The following is a 23,090-nucleotide window of genomic DNA, read 5'->3' as shown; positions in this document are numbered from 1 at the left end:
GTTTTCACTTTGCACTGCATATCACAACAATTTTAACTGCCATTATTATCACACTGTGCCATCTCATGTGTTCCTAGCATTTATCACTCTCTAAAGCTAGGGCATTTATCTTCCTTTCCTTACTGGCATGTATACTCCACTAGAACAGGGCTTTCTGTCTTCTTGCCTGTTACACCCCTGGCACCTGGAATAATGAATACTTCTACTAATCTGAGCTGGTCCTTTAAGAAAGAGTTCTCTTCCACAGTGGAAAATCAGAGGAGATCTCGCTCACTCTTGCCCCCATTAGATACTAGACTAGGTTTTGTGTTGGTGAGCACTTGAGAGCTCAGAAAGATTTATCGCCATGAGGATATGGTAGAGGGAAGGATGGCTAATTTACACGTATGTGGCACTGAGGTTAGTAGGAAAGCTCTAAAAAGACTAAAATATTATCAGCCACATAAAAGTTAAAGTTTCTTTTTTTGTAGAAAGGAAAAGGCAGCCTTGTTTAGAACATTTTGTAGGTAGCTTATTTGGTGCAGCTTACTGAAACCTGGAAATGTTGCTGTCGCTGAGCCAGCCATGTGGACTGCTGGTGCTGACACTGTGGGACAGCAACAGACCTGAGATGCAGCTGCACTGTGTGTAAACTGAAGACTCGGGTCATGCTTTTGGAACTTCTCGGTGGCACTTGGAAGCTCTGAAACTGAGATGCTTGGCTGAGCTTTGATGATGCTTTTCCTCGTCTGTGACGAAATAGGGACAATGCATAAAGGAAGCAGGAACAAAATAGGAACTTTCCATAAAGCTAACTTTACTTGACTCAAAGGACAATACTACATTTTCATTTTACAATTGATAAATTAAAGAATGAACCATTCTGGCCAGGCGCAGTGGCTCATGCCTGTAATCCTAACACTGAGACTGAGGCAGATGGATTGCTTGACATCAGGAGTTTGAGACCAGCCTGAGCAAAACTGAGACCCCTGTTTCTACTAAAAATAGGAAAACTGAGGCAAGAGGATTGCTTGAGTCTCAGTTTGAGGTTGCTGTGAGCTATGACGCCACAGCACTCTACCTAGGACAACAGCTTGAGACTGTCGCAAAAGGAAAAAAAAAATAAAATAAACCATTCATGAATTCCAAAGCCTGGGAGCCAGTCAAGTTGCCAGAAGCTTAACATTACAATTGATTTTGTTTTTTAATTAGTTTTTTGAAGTTTGTGAGGCTTATTACAATAGGCTGGGCAATCCGTCCCTCCCTTTAAATAGGTATCTGGAGGGTAAAGATCAAGCCAGAAGCATATGTTTCTAAAGTGCTCACTGTGTACTCAGTTCTATCCTTACCATTTATTTGAGAATATGAGACTCTGCTACTAAAGTACAAAGAAAACAATGTATAATTAAATCCTCATGAGATATACACCAAGCACAGGAGCCAGGGGAAGGCCATCCATGAGGTCTGCCCATCATAGTGTCCACAGCTCTTATTTACCTGCTTGTCTACTGTGCCAGGCTGTGTAAATCCCTGGAAGGCAGGGCTGGGTCCCAATCATTATAGCATTCCTGGTCCCTTACATGTTGCCAGGCACATGGAGGTACTAATGAATGTTGAGTGAATAAGGACTGGAGCGACAAAGATTTTATTCTAAACAGGTCAGAAACAAGTGTTAAAGGATCAGAAGTTGGGACAGGAGGAAGCATTTCTGGTAAGGATACTGTGAATGAAGTTTTAAAAGTAACTGAAACCATTAAGCTATTCAACACGGAAAGAACATTCTGGGGAGTGGCAGAAAACAAGGTTAGTTAGAAAAGCTAGTCTGAGATTTAAGTTGCATATTGAAAGCCCTTTGGAAAAGTTCAGATGGAAGAGATTGGAAATGGGGAAAAGCTGAGTTTTTACCCAAGAGAGGCAAAATCTCTCCTTAAGGGAATTTCATCTGGCAGGGAAGGTACAGGATGAAGCAGAAGGTAAATGCAGTGGGAGCACAGCCCACAGCTCCAGGGAGAAAGCACCTACGCAGACTCACCTTTCACTGACAGCCTACAGGCCATGCTTTATAAACCGGGTAAGAAGTAGTTACTGTCACTCTCTCTCTACACATCAGCACACAGGCTTAGAGGGGTTCCATGCCTTCAAGTTACAGCTCACACGTGCTAGGAGGTAGGGCTGGGACGATCCTAAACCAGACTGACTCTGAGGTTCATGCTCTTAACTATACACTATATTGTTGTCTCTTAATGAAGATGAAATGTTGCAACCCACTCAGATGTAAAAGTGCAAATTTTGTGGTGGAGACAGAACATTGTTCAGCTCACATTCCATTTGTTAAAAGTTCTCTTCTACCCTTTTCTTTCTCTATATTTTAAGTTGTGAGCTACTCGGGTCTACTATTTGGTGTTCTGTGCTAAGAGAATTCCAGTGCTTATTCTTGAGAACGCTGCTTGAGAAAAAAAATCTCAGAACAAGAGAAAATGTTTTTTCTGTCCTAAACCTGCAGAAAAGCAAACAATATTCTTGGTTAAGAAGCTAATTCTGTTGAAGAACTACAAGCATGCTCTGCTATTTGGTAAATGTGGATGGAAATAATTTTTTTCAATTTTTATTACAAAACAAGTATTTTTAAACACCTGGGTTTTAGATTGTTGCCAAATTCTTTAAAATAGAACTTGTAGGCTGGGTGCAGTAGCTCATGCCTGTAATCCTAGTACTCTGGGAGGTTGAGGCAGGAGTACTGTTTGAGCTCAGTAGTTCGAGACCAGCCTGAACAAGAGCAAGACCCCATCTCTACTAAAAATAAAAAAAAATAGCCAGGTGTTGTGGCTGGTGGCTGGAGTTCCAGCTACAAGGGAGGCTGAGGCAGGAGACTTGCTTGAGCCCGAGAGTTTGAGGTTGCTGTGAGCTATGATACCACAGCAATCTACGGAGGCCAAGAGACACTGTCTCAAAAAAATGAATAAATAAAAAATAAAATAGAACCTTTAACTTCTAGAAGTTTGCTTTTTAAACTGGTTGCCTTACTTGATAATGTGTCTTAATAACATAATTAGATGTGACATCTCTTTGAAGATGCATCTAAAGGTTTTCCGGTTAGCTGGAGGAACTTGGAATTTCTTCATACAGAAGACTAAAACAAATGTGACAAATTCTTTATTCAAATGTAGTTGCATTAATCAACAATTGGTGCCACAATTCATTTGGCTAAACAGAATGGGGAGTGAGTAGAGAGAGGAAGACGGTGACTGTGCTGAGACAAACATCATCTGGCAGGATGGCACAAGTGACCTCCATGTGGGTGTTGGTGAGGAACTGGCCTGCTTCTTTGATCTCACTCTACCCTGCTTGCAAACCATCAATATAAGCTTTTTTTTTTCCCCCTCAGAGAATCTACAGTCATTTGTTTTATGGCTAATGCAAGTTTTTTTTTTTTCTTGAGCCAAAGACTAGATGGAATTAGTGTGTAAGTTTTCTGATTTAAGACAATCTTTTAAATTGTCAAAATTAAAGGATGAATACAGAAAATTCTATCCTCCTAATGAACTCTATTTGAGAGTTTGATGAAGTTATAGTAGTTAGTGGTTTACATCCGGGGCAACTGTGCCCCCCAAGGGGCATTTGGCAATGTCCAGATATACTTTGGGTTATCACAACTAGGGGGTTTTGTGCTCCTGGCATCTAGAGGGTAGAGGACAGGGATGCTGCTAGACAGCATGTAACAGAGAACAGCCCCACAACAAAGGATGATCCATCCCCAAATGTCAGTGGTGTTTTGGTCAAGAAACCCTGGGTTAGGGTCAGTCTAATCTGGTGTACGCCTTTTTCCTCTTCTGACTTGAGTTCATCCTACTCTCCTTGGATGTCCTGGATTACTAGTAAACTGTGGGTGTATGGAACCCTTGGGAGGTACAAGCCCTGGCCATGTGCATCTTCCTTCCTGTAACAGAGAGCCGCTGACCCTGGAGGAAAAGGCAACTATCAGATGAAGGACCACTAGGTTGCCTATCTGAGGAGCTGCTTCTCCTGTCAGGCATGTGTGCAGAAAGGCCCAGTTTTACCTTTTTATACTGGGTCAGGGTGTAGGCATTTCCTTCCTTTCTTTTGCTTGGAAGAAAGCGTTGCAAATAAACTCTAAATTGTCCAAGAATATAGTAATTGTTTTCCCAATTTTGATAGCATGAGATTTTGTTTTTCCCACATGGACACTGAAGTGAACTGAGAAATGGAGAGGGTGTGTGCAAAAGAATTGTGAAACTTCAACCAGGGACTCTAGTATTTTTGTTATAAAAGCTGTGTGTTTCTAGAGGAATTAAATGGTCATAATGAAGTTGACCCAGGCATGGTTTTCATGGGAGTTCTTTGATATAAGACAGGTTATGAATCTCTAGGAAACTTTGTTTAAAGGCTTTAACATTTCTCAAATGCAAAGGAATTTCTGTTTTAAAGGAGATTGCTAAATATGAAGGGTGCCAAAATTATGTACACACATTTTAAGGAAAAAACTGTATTGAAATTGTAATATTCAATATATACTGATGACATTTGTTGTCTTGTATATTGTATCTCTTGTAATTACAGAAGTCAAACATGACTTGAGTATTTTAATTTTAATACAGCTTTTTCCTTTGTATGTATATATTATTTGGCACCCTCTCTATATATAATAAACCCTATGAGGATTTTAAAAACTAACAAGAAATTTATGAAATGATGTTAAAGGTCCTAACATTTTATGTATCCTAGTACTTTAAGAAAAGTTTTCTTAAAAACTTTGGAAGTATAGTTTCCATGGTCACCAGCAAAGTATAGTTTGCAACAAGGGCCATAATTTAAACTTTGTAATTTGCACAAATATTGGAGAACTTAAAGTAGTATTGAGCTGGTAAATCTTAAAGTGGTTTTCTACTTGAAAAAGGTTTCTTCCAAAATAAAAACAATTGCTCAAGTTATAAAATCCCTAAAGTTTAAAGATAACAGGAACAAATTGGATATCTTTTTAATCTTAAAAAAAAAAGCCTCTTTACTAAGAATGAGTGTATTCCAATATAAAATGGAAGACTATATATAAGAAATTATTAATGGGGGCAGGGCCTGTGGCTCAAGGAGTAGGGCGCCAGCCCCATATACCGGAGGTGGCAGGTTCAAACCTGGCCCTGGCAAAAAAAAAAAAAGAAATCATTAATGTTCTCTTAGTATCCTCTTCTTAGTATTCTTAAGGCAAATGTTTCATACATTGTTTTATGTCTATAGGAGTATAAAAAAAAGATGTATCTGGCTCAGCACCCATAGTTCAGTGTTTAGGACACCTGCCACATGCAAGGGGGTTTGAATCTGGCCTGGGCCAGCTAAACAACAATGACAATTGCAACAAAAAAATAGCTGGGCATTGTGGCAGGTACCTGTAGTCCCAGCTACTTGGGAGGCTGAGGCAAGAGAATCGTTTAAGCCCAAGAGTTTGAGGTTGTTGTGAGCTGTGACGCCATAGCACTCTACTGAGGATGACATAATCAGACTCTGTCTCAAAAAAAAAAAAAGGATATATCTTTCCAGGGGTGGGGGTAGGGTTAATACAGAATATTACAGTTCATTCTTTCAATAAAGAACTTTTGAGCATCTTTGAACCAGGCACTAAGGGGGGCATTTGGAATACCCTAATGAATAAAACAGACAAAAATTCTGACCTTATGGAGCTAATATTTGGGAGTTGGGGTAACAGACAACCCTACACATACTAATTCATACAAAAAAAGCAGAGGATTTTTCATGAAAATTAAATGGAACTTCCTAAATTCTTTACACTTGCTTTACAGATCAGATAGATGACTACATATACCATAAGAGTATGTAAATATAAACATGAGTGTACAATTAAAGTGAGCAGTAACTTAAACTAGTATCTTTATAATTTGATTTTTAAAAATCTCAATCTTATATAATATGGACAGGCAGTTACTTCTATTAACTGAGTAATGTTTCAAGATATTATATTTCTCTGATAATTCAAAATAACAATTTGCATTATTTCTTAATGTAGATTTTATGTCTTCTAAAATTCCTAATTGCCTTTGGATCAATAAAGGAAAGTTAGTTAACAATCTATATTTACCTAAAGACTTCTTTTTTTTTTTTTTTTTGTAGAGACAGAGTGAGAGTCTCACTCTATGGCCCTCAGTAGAGTGCCGTGGCCTCACACAGCTCACAGCAACCTCCAACTCCTGGGCTTAAGCGATTCTATTGCCTCAGCCTCCCGAGTAGCTGGGACTACAGGCGCCCGCCACAACGCCTGGCTATTACCTAAAGACTTCTAAAGAAATTAAAATTCAAATGGAACAAACACACCTTGTCACCTGACAATCCCGAAGGATGATCTATGAGTCTCTTTGAATATTTGTTCTTAAAACTCAAATTAAGACAGTAAAATCGATAGATGTATTGAGATATCTGATATGTTTGATATTTAAAAATCCCAATTTTAAATCTCTGAATATACAATTGTTGCCATTTACTCTATAACAACTGTATGTGTGCATGTGAGCAGCAGAGAACAGTAAGGAAAATCAATACAAAGTGTCTAATTGAAGACTAGGGGTTCACAGAAAAGGAAATTGGTTTTTGTTTGTATATTCTGTCCAGAAGATGAAACTTATTGCCCTCACCGGAATATGAAATCCTGCTTTTCCTTCTCTTTTTCCTGACTCTCATGATTAGAGACAATCATGAAAACTCACGTTTCTAATGGTCCTCAGTTATCCTGTGTTGCAGCTGCTTTAGAAATGTACTTCCTTTGGGGAATAACACAGCCAAGGCTACCGATGGCTAGTCATTTTTCTCACACTGATCAATCCCTTGTGGGAGCTCTTTCCCATGCTGTTCTTGTCCCAGGTCAGCCCCACATGGTAAAGAGCCTCTGAAGACTGACAGGGAGTCTTGACAACCAGACCATCCTTGGCATTCCCCAGATAGACCCTTGGTAGCTCCATAGCATTTAACTTCCTCATCTAGCTCCTGTGTCCTTTGGCCTAGTTCACATGGATGGGAAGGGACGCCAGCTATAAACAGACATGCGTAGTATACACTGAATTTTCCAGTGTACTTTTCTGGCTCATGTGGTAAAAAAGAACCATTAAGACAAAGAGAGTAGCCTACCTACTGGAGATGGGCATTTGTAAATGTTAATATGTTTAATTACTTTTGTTTAAATGAGAAAAATGGGTTTTCTTATGAATGTTTTTGTAATTTCAATAGGTGTAGAAGAGACTCATGTGCTAAGGCTGACAACAACGATTGTTACAAAGACTTCTGAAATATTTTATTTCCAGATTTGGTACATTAAGTGTGTCTGTTTATAATAGGAATGCACAATTTACAAGTTGGTTTGTACATAAAGCTGTAAAGCCCTACGCATTCATTAATGTCTTCACTGTCTTGGCCAGAATCCTAAGAGGTGGTAAAATGTCCAAATGGAATTGTGGCATGTCCAAATCCTGGAGGATTTTGCAGAAACTGGGCCAACATGGCTGGATGCCTTACTTACAGGTTTATAAATGTGAGAGTTTTAGTAAACAAAAATATGGGACTTCAACCTAAAAAATCGAGCAGGCTTCTGAGACTTGTGGTTACTCATCCAATGGCTGAACATATGTGAGAGATGAATCTGTGTCCTGTCGCTGGAAAGCATTGATGAAGGATGTCAACAGATTTCATTCACCGGTGCAGGAAGCCTACCTGACTAGGTTCACATTGCACTTCCTGGAAGGGACTCTGTAGTGCTGAAGGCTACTAGCGTGCCAGGGACTCTTAGCTCCTTTGCAGGAAGAAACTGGTCCCAACTGCTTAACAGCGTCTAAATAAACTCAGTTTTCCTCTATGGCACAGGGATGGCTAATCTCCTTTCCACTTGAGTTTCAGACTCAAGATGCTAGAAAGTGTATTTGTTCTCCCACTTCTCTAGCCACTGAGGGAGAAATAACACCAGTACTTTCACCTGGTTTGATGTATGTTCTGGCATGAGCCTGCCTACATTCATTCATTATTAAAAAAAATTAGACTAGGAATCATTAGAAAAATACGGAGATCCCAGGGTTATGTTATGACACAGATGAAACTTTTATCTTGGGAAACCAGTGTTTTATGTTACACCAAAGATGGCCCTTTCAGAGTATAATGCTGCAGATTTCTAGGTAAAATGTGCAACCTTTTTTTTTTTTTTTTTTTAGAGACAGAGTCTCACTTTATCGCTCTCCGTGGAGTGCCATGGCATCACAGTTCACAGCAACCTCCAGCTTCTGGGCTTACGCGATTCTCCTGCCTCAGCCTCCTGAGTAGCTGGGACCACAGGTGCCCACCACAACGCCTGGCTATTTCTTCATTGCAGTTTGGCTGGGGCCGGTTTTGAACCGGCCACCCTTGCTATATGGGGCCAGTGTCCTACTCACTGAGCCACAGGTGTTGCCCTAAAATGTGCAACTTTAAAAGCCAGTATTGTAATAATACTGGGAATTATAATCTATATGTAGCAGTAATGTTTAAGCAATGTTACATTAGAAAACGGGCTAAAGGCCGGGCAAGGTGGCTCCTACCTGTAATCCTACCACTGTGGGAGGCCAAGGCAGGTGGATCCATTTAGCTCAGGAGTTTGAGACTATTCTGAGCAAGAGAAAGATCCTGTCTCTACTAAAAATAGAAAAATTATCCAGGTGTGGTGGCAGGCACCTATAGTCCCAGCTACTTGGGAGGCTGAGGCAAGAGGATGGCTTGAGCCTAGGAGTCTGAGGTTGCTGTGAGCTATGATGCCACAGCACTCTACCCAGGGCAACAGAGTGAGATTCTGTCCCCAAAATAAATAAAATAAAATGTAATCTTCAAGCTTTATAAAGGCTGCTTTCTAACTGAGTGCTTTAATTGATAATTTGTTGTCCTTAAGGCTGCTTTCTAACTAATTGCTTCAATTGATAATTTGTTATCCTGGTAATAATATTTAAAGTAGCACCTCTGTTTTTTTTAGAAATGATAACTATTTCTAAGGTTTACTTTTTGGTTGGCTTGACAAACTTAATGTTCTTCTCTTTTCCCTTCATGCATAGTATAAATAAATGATGTGTTCCTTGTTCAAATAAGGTTTGAGAGCCTTTGTCACTTATCGCACTCAAATTCAGTGGATGGGTACCAGGCACAAAAGCATGAGACAAACTCATGTGCTAAAGAACAAAAGAAAGAAACTATTTAAAAAAATTTTTTTTTAATTAAGCACATGTATACATTAATTTAAAATTGTTCTTTTCTCTGACTTCTTAAATTGGAGAGTTCAGACCCTGGTTTAACTCAGTTGGCCTTTTTGCTGTCTTGCTCCATGTTAGTCCTTATGCGCTGGGCATACTGGTGTTCACAGAAAACTCAGCTCTGCTCCTTGACCACAGACTAGAGTCCTAACCTCACTGACCCACTTAATACGAGTGCTGAGATTGACTCTCAGTGGGCTAATGCTGGTTATAATGGATGGATCATTATTCCTGTAGTTGATAAAATCATTGTTACCAAGATTGGCTTAGCACAAATAGGGTACATCTTTTTCTTCTTCAAACATAAAGCTCCAATTCACCTCATCTTTTCAGTTTACTGTAATTCTACTTCTTGGCTTTGTTTTACCCTTATCTGTCAGCATATATTTAAAAGCTATGCAGACAAATTGAAAAAAAAAAAACATTGAATACAGCTTACTGTAGGTGGCTATGACTGGACTTTTTGCTGTGAAATCTGAGTCATGAGTAATGAAATAAACAGAAACTAACACAGCAAGCATAAGAATCATCTCTTAAGCAGTATCATCTATCTAAACAGTATTTTCAGCTAAGAAAAATCCAGTTCACCTTCACCACTTGCTGTCTCTCAAGAGAATGAATGACATTGTCCCATTTTTAACAAGAGATTCCAAAACAAAGATTCCTCTGCCTGCCTTCCTAGAAAAGGGTACCTATCCTCTTGATAAATGTTTATTATAGAAAATAAAAGTCAAAGGAAAAAATACAAATCACTTGTAGTTAAAAACTTTTTTTAAAACAACACATTGAATATGAGAGTGCTTCATTACCTGTAATGCCTCATACAAATGCAAAGTAGGATAGAATCACCTCTGATACCAGGCTGGTCTCTGACTCAGTATAAATCTTCATGCAGGTATCTGGGAATTTTGCTATGCCCACAACTGTAGAAGCCAGCATAAGAGGAGGAAGAGGGGAAAAAAAAAAAAAAAGAAGGAACCACTGAGCCAGAGCTAGAAAGGAAATGCAGAAGTCCTCCAATCCAGCTGACACCAAAACCCCTAGGTGGTCTCCTCAGAAGGACCCTCCCTGAGCTTGGTGATACCTTGTCCTAGCAGCCAGGCAAGCTAAGTGGGGAGCCAGCTTACCAGAAAGCCCCTCGGGAAGGAACAGCCCCTTCTTTCTGCTACTCTAAGTTCTAATCATAACCTTTGCATCTATATCCAAGTGAAACCTGATAAAACTTCATGATAGACCTTCAAATATTCGAAAACAATTAGGACATATCTACTTCCCTGCCCCAATTCTTTTTGCAGGCTGAACAGCAAAGCTAAAGATGTGAAAACTGGTGTGATTTAGCTAGTGCCTACCTAACTAGTCTGGAACTTCAATATGACTCAAACATTTATCTGCAGCCTTGGTATGGGAAGTATATAAAGGTACCTAGTTGGTACCCTTGAAGGATATGCAATTTAGTAAATTCAGCAGATGTAATTAAACTCACCAAATATGTTCCCACTAATTTTCGGAACTATTTATGGCTGACCTTGTTCCACATAAAAGAAAACAGATCCATGCTTTTTCTTACTAGAAATATGAGAATATGCTGTATGTCTTAAAAACACCAACAGTTGTTAATGTCAGTATTGGTGCAAATGCAACCCACTGACTAGGTAACAAGGTTAACATCAATTTAACTAACATATGACAGATGAAAAAGTCAAGAACCCACCATGAATGCTCTGTTGTAAGTAAAAGGATTCATTTGTTTTTTAAAAGTTAATAAAAATATCTAACTTCCAAAAAACTTGTTTTTAGTCTAACTCATTTAGTCTAATAGTCTAACTCGTTTGTTAGACTAACGTATTTAAATGTTACAGTAAAAATCTGATGCACATGAATAATTGTCTTGTACTTTCGATTTTAAATATAACTAAATTTACTGAGTAATTTTAGGATGCATAAGATGAATGAAAGGTTTTTCTGTAGTGTGTATGTGTATAAAAACCCATATATATACACGCATATACATATATGTATATATAATAACGAGTCTTAAAGCCTTCCAAACATATTTCACAAAGGATGAACAGTTAGCCAAAGGAAAATTTTAAAATATCTTTGTAGGTAAAAATCATTTTAATGTCAGTACCTTTTTCCTAACAATTCAATGGCAAGAAAATGCTGGGAACTTATTGACTGTGCAAATAAAATCATTTAACAAAACAATAACAAAGCTCTTCAAAGAAATTTCAAACTTGGCGCCTGTGGCTCAGTGAGTAAGGGCACCAGCCCCAGATACCGAGAGTGGAGGGTTTGAACTTGGCCCCGGCCAAAATGCAACAACGACAACAAAAATAGCCAGGCGTAGTGGCGGGCGCCTGTAGTCCCAGCTACATGGGAGGCTGAGGCAAAAGGATCACTTGAACCTAAGAGTTTGAGGTTGCTGTGAGCTATGACACCACAGCACTCTACCAAGGGTGACCAAGTGAGAGACTGTCTAAAAACAAACAAAAAAACCCATTACTACAACCTAAGTTATAGAATATGGTTGTATTTTCTCTCAGGCCACCTAAGTGGACTAGATCGTTACTGGTAAATACTAAAGCTTGAAATTAAACAATACAGGTCAGCATGAAACCTAAGTTAGACAAACCAGAGGAACTCACTGTAGCAGCCAAGTCTGCAGCTCTGCTGCATGTAAGCTCCATTTCGTGAATCACAAGCTAATAGTTATTTAGGGCAAACTAAAGCCCACATCAAAGCTTCAGAAAAGCGCTGTAAGGTAGTGTACTTACGTAAAGGGTTACCAGAACTGGAGACAATACTTATTAGGAAGGGTCTCCAACGTCCACAGGATGGACACAGCATTTAATAAGGCGATGTGGATTCAGACAGCCTCTTTTACACAGCATTCCAGACAAAGCTGGGCTAGGCCCTAGGGCGCTCCCGGTGCACCTGCAATGCGGATTCCTCTCCCTGCGATCCCACCCGGGGGCTGGCAGGTGCGGCCCCTGGACCAGCCCTTCCTCTCTCATCACATGGACGGGGGTGCGCGTGGCGGCCAGTCCGCACCCTAGACTGGAGCCCTGGCAAAGGCGCCCCTTCCCCAAATGGGGCTGGAAGACCCTGCAGGCAGCAGGTGCAGGGGTCCCTACGCCTCACTTTGATCCTCCTCCTCCTTACTTCGTCGTCCCTAAACTTGTCTCGGCAAAAGACGCCCCTGCTCACCCCCAGAGCTAGCGTTTCTCGTGGGGGTGGGGCGGCAGGACCCCCGCCCCTTGCAGGGAGGGTTTTTAAAGTCGTTTACACGAACTCGAGTACCCGCCAGGCGCCTCCAGGTGAGCGGGGCCGGCTGGACTGGGCACACCTGGGCCCCGCCTCACCTGCGGGCGCGGCTGTCGCGGTCCTTCAAGCGGCTCCCCGCCTCGGCGCGCTCCTCCCGGCGGGCGGCAGCGGGGGTCCGCGGCCCATGGGCGGGGCGGCGGCGGGCGGGGCTGGCTCGGCTCCGGCCCTGCCCCGGCCGGGCCGCCGAGGGAGGTCAGTGGGCGCCGCCCGCCCAGCGCATCTCGCGGGCTCCCACCCGAGCGCTGGCCGCGGTGCACCCTGGGAGCGGGCCGGCGACGGGGCCTGGCGGCGCTGACCCGGCGCGCGGGCAGCAGGCGGCCGAGGCGCCTGCGGGTCTGTATCTGCGGGGCGGAGCGTGCGACGCGATCGCTACTCACTAGGCTGGGAGGGGGCAACGCCCCCCTCCCCCCAGCTGTAGCGGGGCGTGGGATAAGACCGAGGGGAAGGGAGGATCTGGCCGGTGGGACGCAGGCGCACAGCTCAGGTGCGGCCGCACTGCGGTTGCCCCGGGTAACGCGAGCCCGGGTGGGGGGCGAGGGAGGAGCGAGGGAGGCTAGCGGGAGCGCGCGCGCTGGGCGCTGGGGGGTGAGGGGTGGTGTCCGGGCCTGGCCTGGGAATGGGGGCTGGGGGCGGAGGCGGGGGCGCGGGCCGGGCGGCGCGCATGCGTGCGGCCCCCGCTCCCCCGGGGCTCGCCGGCCTCGTGCGTGCGCACGCGCGCTGTCCCCCGGAGGCGTCTGGGTGTGCGGAGCGCGCGCGCGCTGCTTGGAGGCGCACCTGTGAGGTGTCTCCGGAGGAGCGGGAGGTGGGTGCACTGAGCTCGCGGTCTGGGGCGCTTGCACCCCGCAGTTGGAGTGAGTTCTCGGCAGCCGAACTGTAGTGTCCTTTATTTCTTTACTGGATGAAGGCCGGTGCAATGGGCAGGGGAGCGGGCTGGGGGGTGGAAGGAGGTTGAGTGGATTAAAGAAAAGAAAAACAACCCGTCACTTAGGATGGGCCTTGAGCCGGGGCCGGCCCTTGGGGATGGAGAGGGAAGGTCAGAACGTTTTTTTTTGTGGCCGGGCAACCGCCAGGCAGGCCCCTGGGTGCGAGGCTGCCCCCCGGGCCTCTGGAGGGCGGCTGCGGGCCCTCATTGCTGGGGAGCGGGGCTTGGGGGGGTTCACAGATGGCGGCCGGGCGCGAGGCGAAGGATGGGCAGCGGGCAGGGTCGAGGCGGGGCGGAAGCCCCGCGGGAGCCGGACTCCCGAGTTGGGCTCCATTGTTGTTGGAGCCGAGGGAAGGGGGAGCACAACAGCTTTCGAAGCCAGTGGAGCCGCGCCTTGGAACCTTTCCAGGCGGGTCCCTGGAGAGACGGTAATGGCCGCGCCGTGGGATCGGGGAGCCGGGTTGTGCTGCTGAGAAGCTTCGCTGCATAGTGTGATGTTGTGTTTTTTATAGCTCCTTCCGTCCCGGCAGAGACAGACGAACATCCAACTCAGGTGAAGAGGAATCCTTCACGCACCCAGCGCAGGAGGCTGCTGCCACTGGACGCCTCCATTGTTTGACCACAACAAGGGCCGGATTCTCACCCAGGTAAACTGGCTGGCAGTGCCGTCGAGTTCCCTCTCAACTCCCACATCAAAGAAATTATGATTCTCTTTCAGGACTTGACTTCAGTTTTTCTTACTGCTCCTGCTTCTGTTTAACTTAGTATATTCTCTTCCCAGACATTTTCCCAAACGGATTAATTTCACTGTCAAATCACCTCTTCCCTCAAAACTCAGCTCCTTTGTGAAACCTTGCTGAACTCCAACAACTAAATCTCTATAGGAGCCTGCTTTGTACTGTTCTAGTTGAGGATCTGTTTATTGACTGTGTTAGTGCAAAAAAGGAGACCAGATACTGAAAAAAAATAGTTCTAAGCAATTGGCTCCTTAAAAGAATGTTATGTGGTATTTAGACAGATTATTGTTTTAATAGGATTGTTTTTAAGTATTTTGTCTTCTATTTTAGAGAGGGCTTCTGCTTACAGATACATAGCTTTTTTAGAGCAGAAAAATAACCTTCTTTTTCAGTCCACAGGTTAATTTAAAATTAGTAGGGTAGTATGTGTTCTTTGTAAAAAGGAACACATCACGGAGATGGCAAAAGTTTTTGGCTATCAGCCCTTGTCCCAGAGATAAGGACTATTAAGTGTGTGGTGTGTATCCTTCTAGATCTTGAAAAATACCTTACTAGAGTGTACTTAATGTCATCTCTACTGTTCTGAATTTTGGCATGTGAATTGACTCATTTTTTAAGAAATGCTGCATCATGTTCTTTAGTTTCTGTATACTATAGTTATTTTGCCGTTTCCCAGATGGATAGCAATTTAAGTTTTAACTTTAAAACAGATTTTTTGACGGTGGTCGTTCTCTGGTGAGATGAAGTTTTAGGAAGGGAGCGCAAATCTGCACTAATTACAGAGACTAGGCATTTATCAGGAAAAGTTCTCTTTAGTTAAGAAATTTACATGTGGGAGCTGCCACCTGCATTATAGTTAGGATTGTATAATTTACGAGTCATCTGATGACCTTCAGAGGACACTTAATCATTCTATGCCTTAGTTTTCTTTTCTATAAACAGTTAATACCTGCTCTCTCTGTTGAAGTTCAATGATGTGCACGTGCCTGATAGAATGTAGTTTCTAAAGATTGGTATTATTAGCCTTTGTGAGCAAAAAATTGTTTATTTGCAATATAATTTATATTTGTTTACCAGCTGTATGTATTATATAATACTATAGTCAATTCTTAATTTGTGATTGTTATTATCAAATGACAGTACATTAGTCTTAAAGAATATTTTGCAAAGTACATTTTTCCTTGTGTTTTTGCATGTCTTAAAAAATAAGGCATATAAATTGCGAGTAAATATATCAGCAAATTGAACACTAGTTAAAATGCTGATTATAATATTTAAGCAAAACTTTATTTTTTAGAGGTATAAATTGTATTTGTACTTTTTATGTTAGCAGTAGATTCAGTTTGACTTCCTTGTCCTTCAGGGAAAGCGGAGTTTTTTATTGAATTTGTAGGCAGTACCAGAAAGTTTTAGCAATTTAAATATTGATCGAATGACATAATGGGTAGTATTTTAAGGTGTAAGAGATACAGTTAGGGACTTTATAGATATTTTTCTTTTATTCAGCTGTATGATTACGTGTAGTGTGGCCAACAAAATTAACTTGTCTCCGTTCTGTTGGAGTGTATAATTTTCAAGGAGTGGATCAGAAATTAAATATAGTCACACAACTACATGTGTAATCACAAACTGTGGTATCTGCTATGAAAATGAAGTAGCACCTTCTATGAGCGAATTTAAGAAGAGGATCACATTTTAGATTGGGGAGAGGAGGCCCAGGAAAGACATTTCTGTAAAAATAAATTTTAAGCTGAGATTTAAAGGGTGAGTAGCATTAGTGTTGAGTGAATGGTGGGGGGATTGGGGAGTGAAGTGGGGTCATAATTTTCTGGGCAGAGGAACAGCATGAGGAAAGTCAACTGAAAAGGGAAAAAGCTTTTCCAATTCAGGAAAATGTTATAGATGTTATAGATGTTATTGACTAGAAAAGCAAGAATAGTAGAAAAATCATTAGACAAAAAAATAGGTGAAGTGACAGTGTGCATAAAATAGCTTTGTGAATACCAGAAATAACCTAACAGAAACCAAAATGGAAATAACACACACAAAGCCGGCTCTTGACTATATTGTAGCAAAAACGTGAAACATAGAGACAGAACCTGATTGAATCAAGTGTGATCTTCATGGAATGACTGTGAAGTATCCAGATTTGAAAGAATATCGTGAATGGAAAGACAGGCCATGTTCCTGGCTATGATACCTAAATTATTTATTTATTTATTTTTTTTATGATACCTAAATTTTATGGAGATGTCCATTTAGGGGTAAACTTGTCAAGGTAATGATGAATAGTAAGGTAGGACAGATAAATTTCAACATACTGTAGAGCCACATTCATTAAAAGTGTTATACGAGCTGTACGAACACTTCACTAGAACCTCTTCAGCACCCCAGAGATAAACTACAGTAGAACCTCCATAGCTGACCACCTTCCCACATTGATCACCTCCTTAAATTAACCTAATTTTCATAGACTGGACATACACCACATGTACATATCAGTATAGTAGGCCTAGTTCCTTAGGATGACTATATGTTGATCAGTTTGTTACAGTCCCTTGAGCAGTCAACTTACAGAGGTTCTAGTGTATTTTACTTGGAAATGTAGTAAATGATAAATCATGAATGTCCCCAAGTCTAAAGAAAATGAAAGTAAATATTAAACGTCTAGAGAGAGGAATTATGCGTGCTAAGGTGAACAGAGAACAAGTTTTGCAGTCAGATGACTTAAATTGGAATTTTTTAAGTGAGGAAAATAATCTATCTTGGGAGGCACCTAATATCACTCAAATCTGTTACCAGTTGCTGCTATAAGAAACACTGGAGAAAATAATAAAAAAACTATGTATTAGACTATATTAAAAAATTAAAACTTCTTTAAGAAGTAAAGAGAAAACCCTGAGGTGTAAAAGCCAAACTGCAGAGTAGAAAAATACCTGTGACAAATGATAAGCAAAGAGTTGAGTGTCTTCAGTTTGTAAAGAACTCATACAAATCATTGACGAGAAAATGAAAATCTACACACGAGTGATTATAGGATAATGAATAGATAGTTCACTGGATAGAAATATAACTTGTTAAATATTTAAAAGTTGTTTAATTCACTAGATCAAGTAATTACTAGTTACTTTTACGTTTTGCAGAAAAGAAAGATTCTATTCTCAATAGCAACAAAACCAGAAAACATTTAATAATAAGACATAAATGTATCAAAGCTTTATAAAGAAAAGTAAACACTTTCACCTACAGGATTTAAAAACTAACCTAAGTAAATGGGCAACATTGTATGTTATTGGAGGGGAAGAGATCATTGTAAATATTGCAGTACTCTCCAAATTAAACTATGTCAATGTAATTATAATTGAAATCCCAATGGAAATTATTTTTGGACACTTGATAAATTGCCTCTAATATTATTCTGTTGTAGTAAATGTTCTAGAATGGCTAAAACATTTTTCTGATGGAAAAATAGTGGTGGGATATTTGCTATACCAGAAATCAAAGCATGCTGTAATAAATGGTGAGCACAAGAATATACAGACTGAGGCATGGAGCAAAGTAGAATAGAGTAACAGACTAATTTATACATAGGCATTTACTATGTGATAAAGTTGGTATTTCACAACTGTTGGGAAATTATTGTTCATTATATCGTCCCGGGGCATCCAACCTGCAGCATGCTGGTCGCTTGCTGATTTTGTGAGGACTTTTTTTGTTTATTTGTGGGATTGTATATCATGAAAAGTATGCTCGGACTGTTTTTTTTTTTTTTTTTTTTGTGCTCATCAACTTTCATTAGTGTTTTTGTATTTAATGTGTAGCCCAAGACAACTGTTACCTTCCAGTGTGCGGCAGAAAAGAAAAAATATTGGATACTGTTAAGTTCTGTATTTGGAAGGAAACGTCCTACTTCACCATATTCAAAGTGACTGTTAGATGGATTAAGGAACTAACTAAAAAAAAGACCCATAAAAGTATTAGAAGAGAATACAAGAGAATTTGTTAGGTAGGAGGATATATTGAGGAATATGGTTCTTTTGAAGGCAAGCTACTTAGGTAGGACCAAAACCTAAAGTCGTAAAGGAAATGATTGATACATTTGACCATAATCAAAGTCGATACTTCTGTGAGGTAAAAGACATTACAAAGTGACAGACTGGGATTTAAAAAGCTTCTGAAACATGTATCAAAGATAAATGGGATATAGAAAAATAGCCAGGGCGTTGTGGTGCCCGCCTGTAGTCCTAGCTGCTCGGGAGGCTGAGGCAAGAGAATCGCGTAAGCCCAAGAGTTGGAGGTTGCTGTGAGCCGTGTGACGCCACGGCACTCTACCAAGGGCGGTACAATGAGACTCTGTCTCTACAAAAAAAAAAAAAAAAAAAAGATAAATGGGATAGACACAATTAAGAAATAAGGATCTGAGTAGTTCTCAGAGAAATGAAAGTGTCAAAACAGTGAAGAGGAATTCACCCTCACTCAGGATAAGGGAAATGGAAATTGAAACAAGCAGATTTTTTGCAGGGGAGTGGGGAAGGCATCATGCAAAAATTCAAAATGGTGGATGGTAAACCTGAATATTGTTAGAAGCATAAAACTGGTTCAGCCTTTTTGTATGGCAGTTTTGGCAGATATTTATCAAAATAAAAACATGGTTTGATCTTGCACATACTCTAGTATGATATCGTCTACCCTTGCCTGATACCTACTCCACGATACCATCATTGGAGGATACAAGTTAATATGAACTGTCGTTTATAGAGGAAAAATTGAAGATAAACAGTAAATATTTGTTATCTCTGGACTGTGGAGTATCGTGTAGATTTTTAAAAGAAAGGTAGATTTGTATGGATTGATGAGCTTGCATGGATATTTGGGATATACTATTGAGCCCCCAAAGCAAACTTAATCTTATTTTTTTGTAAGGTACAAAACAATAATTGTATATGTGTGTGTTCTGAATAAAAATAGAAAAAGTTCTACAAGAATATGTGGTAAACATTTAATATGATTACTGCTAGGGGGAAAGCCTAAGGGAGACTGAATTTTGATTTCTTATGTTTTGGATTGTTTCGTGGTTTTTTTACTGTGAGCATTTACTTTTGTAATAAATGTGTTATAATTTCTCACCTAAATTCATAACAACCTAAATTTAGGCTGAAAAATGATAGCACCTAGTACTTAAAGGGAGGTAGTAAAAATGGCACACTCTTATGTTGACCATATGTATCGAGTCTTAAAATTGTATTTCTTCATGCAATAACCATCTAGGAACCATCAAATGAATATTTTTAAATACTGAGAAGACCTTTATGCGGAAAAGATGTATATTGTAGAATTATGTATAAGGGTACAGTTTGCAGAACGGTTATGATATATCCACTGGTAGCATATTGCCACTGAAATGTTCATGATGAAAATATATTAAAATTCTTACAACAGCGTTAAGTAGAAGAAAATTAGGATACACATTTGGGTACTTCATATGATTAAAAGTCTTAGTTAAACAGAAAACCTGACAACTTTCCAATAAAACCTATGCATGGAAAAAAATGCCTGGGTAGCAGGATGTTGGATGATTTAAATAATCTGCCTTTATATTTATTTACCAAGATAATATGTAACTGTGTTACATTTATATTGGAACATTTGATCTAACAAAGTATATCTGGGGTGATATGTTAACTGCATGGCAAATAGATGTGTATACTTTTTTTGAGAGCCATGTGAATAAATTTGGAAATTACACTGAAAAATAAGTGGGACCCTTTGAAAAACTTGAAGCAGGGTAAGAACAATCCAGTTTGCATTTTAGAAAGATAACATTAGAGTGGATAATGGATGGGGAAGAAAGCCTGGATGCTTTTGTAGTATTGCAAGGGAAGATAAGGAAGGGTGGCTTCAGTTTAGTCCAGACAGTGTAGATGGAATGAGTGGAGAGGTTCATAAATAAACCTATAACGTATATTTGGGAAGGACAGTGGACCGTTGTTCGTGAGTGGGAGGAGAGTGGCTGATTTCTAGGTTTCTGTCTTAGGCCACTGGGGGTAGACCCATTAATTATAGTTGGGAATTGCTGTGGTTTGAATATTTGCTCCAAAATTGATGGTGAAACTTAATCTTCAGTGTGGCAGTATTGAGAGGTGGGGTCTTGACCAGGTGATTGGATCTAGAGGGCTCTGCCATTCATGTATTAATGGGTGAGTGTGGGAGGGTGCTGGAGGCTTTGTGAGAAGAGGAAGAGCAACCTGAGCTACCGTGTTAGCAGTCTCAGCCCTTCACCATGTGATGCCCTGAGCAGCCCTGGGACTAACTCCTCAGAGTCCCCACCAGCGAGAAAGCCCTTACCAAATGCAGCCCCTCGCCTCAGACTTCTCAGCCTACATAACTAGGAAATTACTTTTCTTTACAAATTACCTAGTTCCAGGTATTTTGTTATAAGCATTAGAAAATGAATTAAGAAAGGAATATGGTAGGCTTTGGTGGGGAGGTAACAGATACAGTTTTGGACATGCTGGGTTTGAAGGACTTAATAGGACATGTAGGTTCTTTCTGACGGGATTTGCTCAGAATGCTTTTATAGTACACATATGCTTTACTATGCAAAGGACCAGATACTGTATAGAGCTTCATTATTAAGATTATTGTTTCTACAAGGTAATTTTTCTTGCAATATAATTGTATGTCTGTAAATTGTTTAAGATTGTGGTATACATATCTAACTTAGACTGTTGATATCTTTCATGTGGAATTATTTAAGACTGACTTTGAGTAATACTGTGATTGTCTGTGGGGTCCATCAGGCTGGAGCCTGCCTGTATGAGCAAGTGGTGGAGGTTTTTCTGGCATTAAATGGTCCTATTGTGAGGCATACTGAGTGTGCCTGATTGGGGCAGTTGCCGTTGATGGTGATGAACTAGTCCTTTCTACATAGAGGCAGGATAGGAAATAGGCAGTGGGGTGCCCTCGCCCTTTATCCATATGTAAGTGCCCACCTGACCAGTGGCAGGATGGCTAGAGATTTAGGAATCCTTTGTGCCCTTGCTCTGGCTAGGAATGGATGAGAACAGGCAGAGCAGGATGAGAAGACACATAAGGCAGGGTAGAGTGAAGGACAAGGTGAGGGGGAGGGCATGCCTACAGAGGTGATGGAAGGAGTTGTTAGGAAGGAAGGAGAATGAATATCTTAAAGCATTTGCTTGAAAGAAATAAAATCCATTTGAAATGGCTTAAGTGCAGGGGGCATACTGAGGATAATACCAGGGAGTCCAAAGTTGCCTCTGGCTTAAGGCCCAGCCTCTGGGAAGTTGGCAGCAGTCAGTGCTGTGATCTCTGCCTTTATCTCCCCTACCTCTCCTCCTTAACTGAGTGTCTGCTGTGCGCTTCTGCTTCTCTCTCAGTGGCCTCGTTCTGCCATGCTTAACACACGTGACCCCATGTGTCTGCTACAGAAGGCTGTAGTGCCTGCCAGCTGACTTCATAGACCCAGTCTTTCTAGTTCTCAATTCTGAGTTCTCAGGGAGGACAAGCTGGTTGGCTCAGCTTAGATTCCACACTCACTGTTATTGGGTTCACTGTCAAGGGGCCTGCAGGAGCACATTGGCTTAGCGGTGATGGTCAGAGAGAATGCAGGTGAGCATACTTTGGAGCGGTATCCTGGAAGTTGGGAGGAAGTTTCAAGAATGGGCAGAGGGGGCGGTGCCTGTGGCTCAAAGGAGTAGGGTGCCAGCCCCATATACCAGAGGTGGTGGGTGGCGGGTTCAAACCCAGCCCCAGCCAAAAACTGCAAAAAAAAGAACGGCAGAGGCTGTAGTTTTAAATGGCCCAAGACATGATAAAGAGATTAGGAGTGAAACTAATTTCACAAATTGAAGTCCTTTAGCTGGAAAGTACTGTCACAGTTGATTCCCATGGAAGATTCCTAAAATGGATAACTAGTGGCTATGGTAAATATTCATTGGTAAGAAACTTGAAGAGAGGGTTTTTCTTTATGCTTTTTTTTTTTTTTTTTTGTAGAGACAGAGTCTCACTTTATGGCCCTCCGTAGAGTGCCGTGGCCTTTATCTCCACAGCAACCTCCAACTCCTGGGCTTAAGCGATTCTCTTGCCTCAGCCTCCCAAGAAGCTGGGACTACAGGCGCCCACCACAACGCCCGGCTATTTTTTGGTTGCAGTTTGGCCGGGGCCAGGTTTGAACCCGTCACCCTCGGTATATGGGGCCGGCGCCCTACCAACTGAGCCACAGGCGCCACCCTTCTTTATGCTTTTAAACTTTAATTTTGGAGATGTAGCAGAAGCCTTCAGAGTTTAATTTTTAAAAAGCATAATTTGTATTGCTTTTAATATTAAAACATTTCTTTTTTTTTGGCCGGGGCTGGGTTTGAACCCACCACCTCCGGCATATGGGACCGGTGCCCTACTCCTTGAGCCACAGGCGCCGCCCTATTAAAACATTTCTATACTCTGGAATATGCAGTATCTCCTGTCACCTGATGTCAGAAATTCAGTAAAGCTGTTCTAGAGCTCATTTATTTTTCATACCCCTGCAAGTTCATAAAATAATCATACATATTTCCACATCTTACTTTGTTATGTGTTGCTTCCATGATACTGTGATAACTTGTAAGGAAGCCTTTGTAGCCAGAGCAGACCTCTATCCCAAAGAAGATGAATTCTGACACTTAAGTTAACAATAAAACAATTCATAAAAACAATTAGAACCCTTACGTAGATTAAATATTAATGCCCTCTGTCTTTTAGAATCATGTTTGGATGTGTAGTTCAGATACATTTAGGATTGAGCCTAACAGGGTTTAAGAATATTTCATTGATTCAGAGTACCAGCCATCA

General features: G+C 41.2%; 2 protein-coding genes across 12 annotated transcripts in view; one reads left to right on the top strand and one right to left on the bottom strand.

Moving 5' to 3' along the window:
• The window catches only part of CCDC92 (coiled-coil domain containing 92), a 32,405-nt gene extending 19,646 nt beyond the window's left edge, over positions 1 to 12,759 (bottom strand). Inside the window, exons 1-2 of one of the 3 annotated variants that reach the window (XM_053587872.1) lie at positions 12,623 to 12,759; positions 10,067 to 10,180 (exon numbers count right to left, since the gene is read on the bottom strand). Coding sequence is in view for 1 of the 3 variants with exons in the window: in XM_053587870.1 (XP_053443845.1) it covers positions 12,035 to 12,107 (73 nt within the window). In the remaining 2 variants the exon portion in view is untranslated. Of the gene's footprint in view, positions 1 to 10,066; positions 10,181 to 12,034; positions 12,387 to 12,622 lie in introns of those variants that run through there. The other 2 variants (XM_053587871.1, XM_053587870.1) reach the window with 2 other exon arrangements.
• A 22-nt stretch (positions 12,760 to 12,781) lies between these two features.
• The window catches only part of ZNF664 (zinc finger protein 664), a 42,221-nt gene continuing 31,912 nt past the window's right edge, over positions 12,782 to 23,090 (top strand). For 6 of the 9 annotated variants that reach the window (XM_053587881.1, XM_053587878.1, XM_053587873.1 and 3 more), the window contains exons 1-2: positions 12,782 to 12,917; positions 14,019 to 14,153. The gene's annotated coding sequence lies outside the window, so the exon portion shown is untranslated. Of the gene's footprint in view, positions 12,918 to 12,937; positions 13,069 to 13,239; positions 13,436 to 14,018; positions 14,154 to 23,090 lie in introns of those variants that run through there. The other 3 variants (XM_053587877.1, XM_053587875.1, XM_053587876.1) reach the window with 3 other exon arrangements.

The sequence above is a fragment of the Nycticebus coucang genome, chromosome 4, assembly GCF_027406575.1.
Source record: "Nycticebus coucang isolate mNycCou1 chromosome 4, mNycCou1.pri, whole genome shotgun sequence".
Lineage (NCBI taxonomy): Eukaryota > Metazoa > Chordata > Mammalia > Primates > Lorisidae > Nycticebus > Nycticebus coucang.
This window is presented reverse-complemented; position numbering and strand designations above follow the sequence as displayed.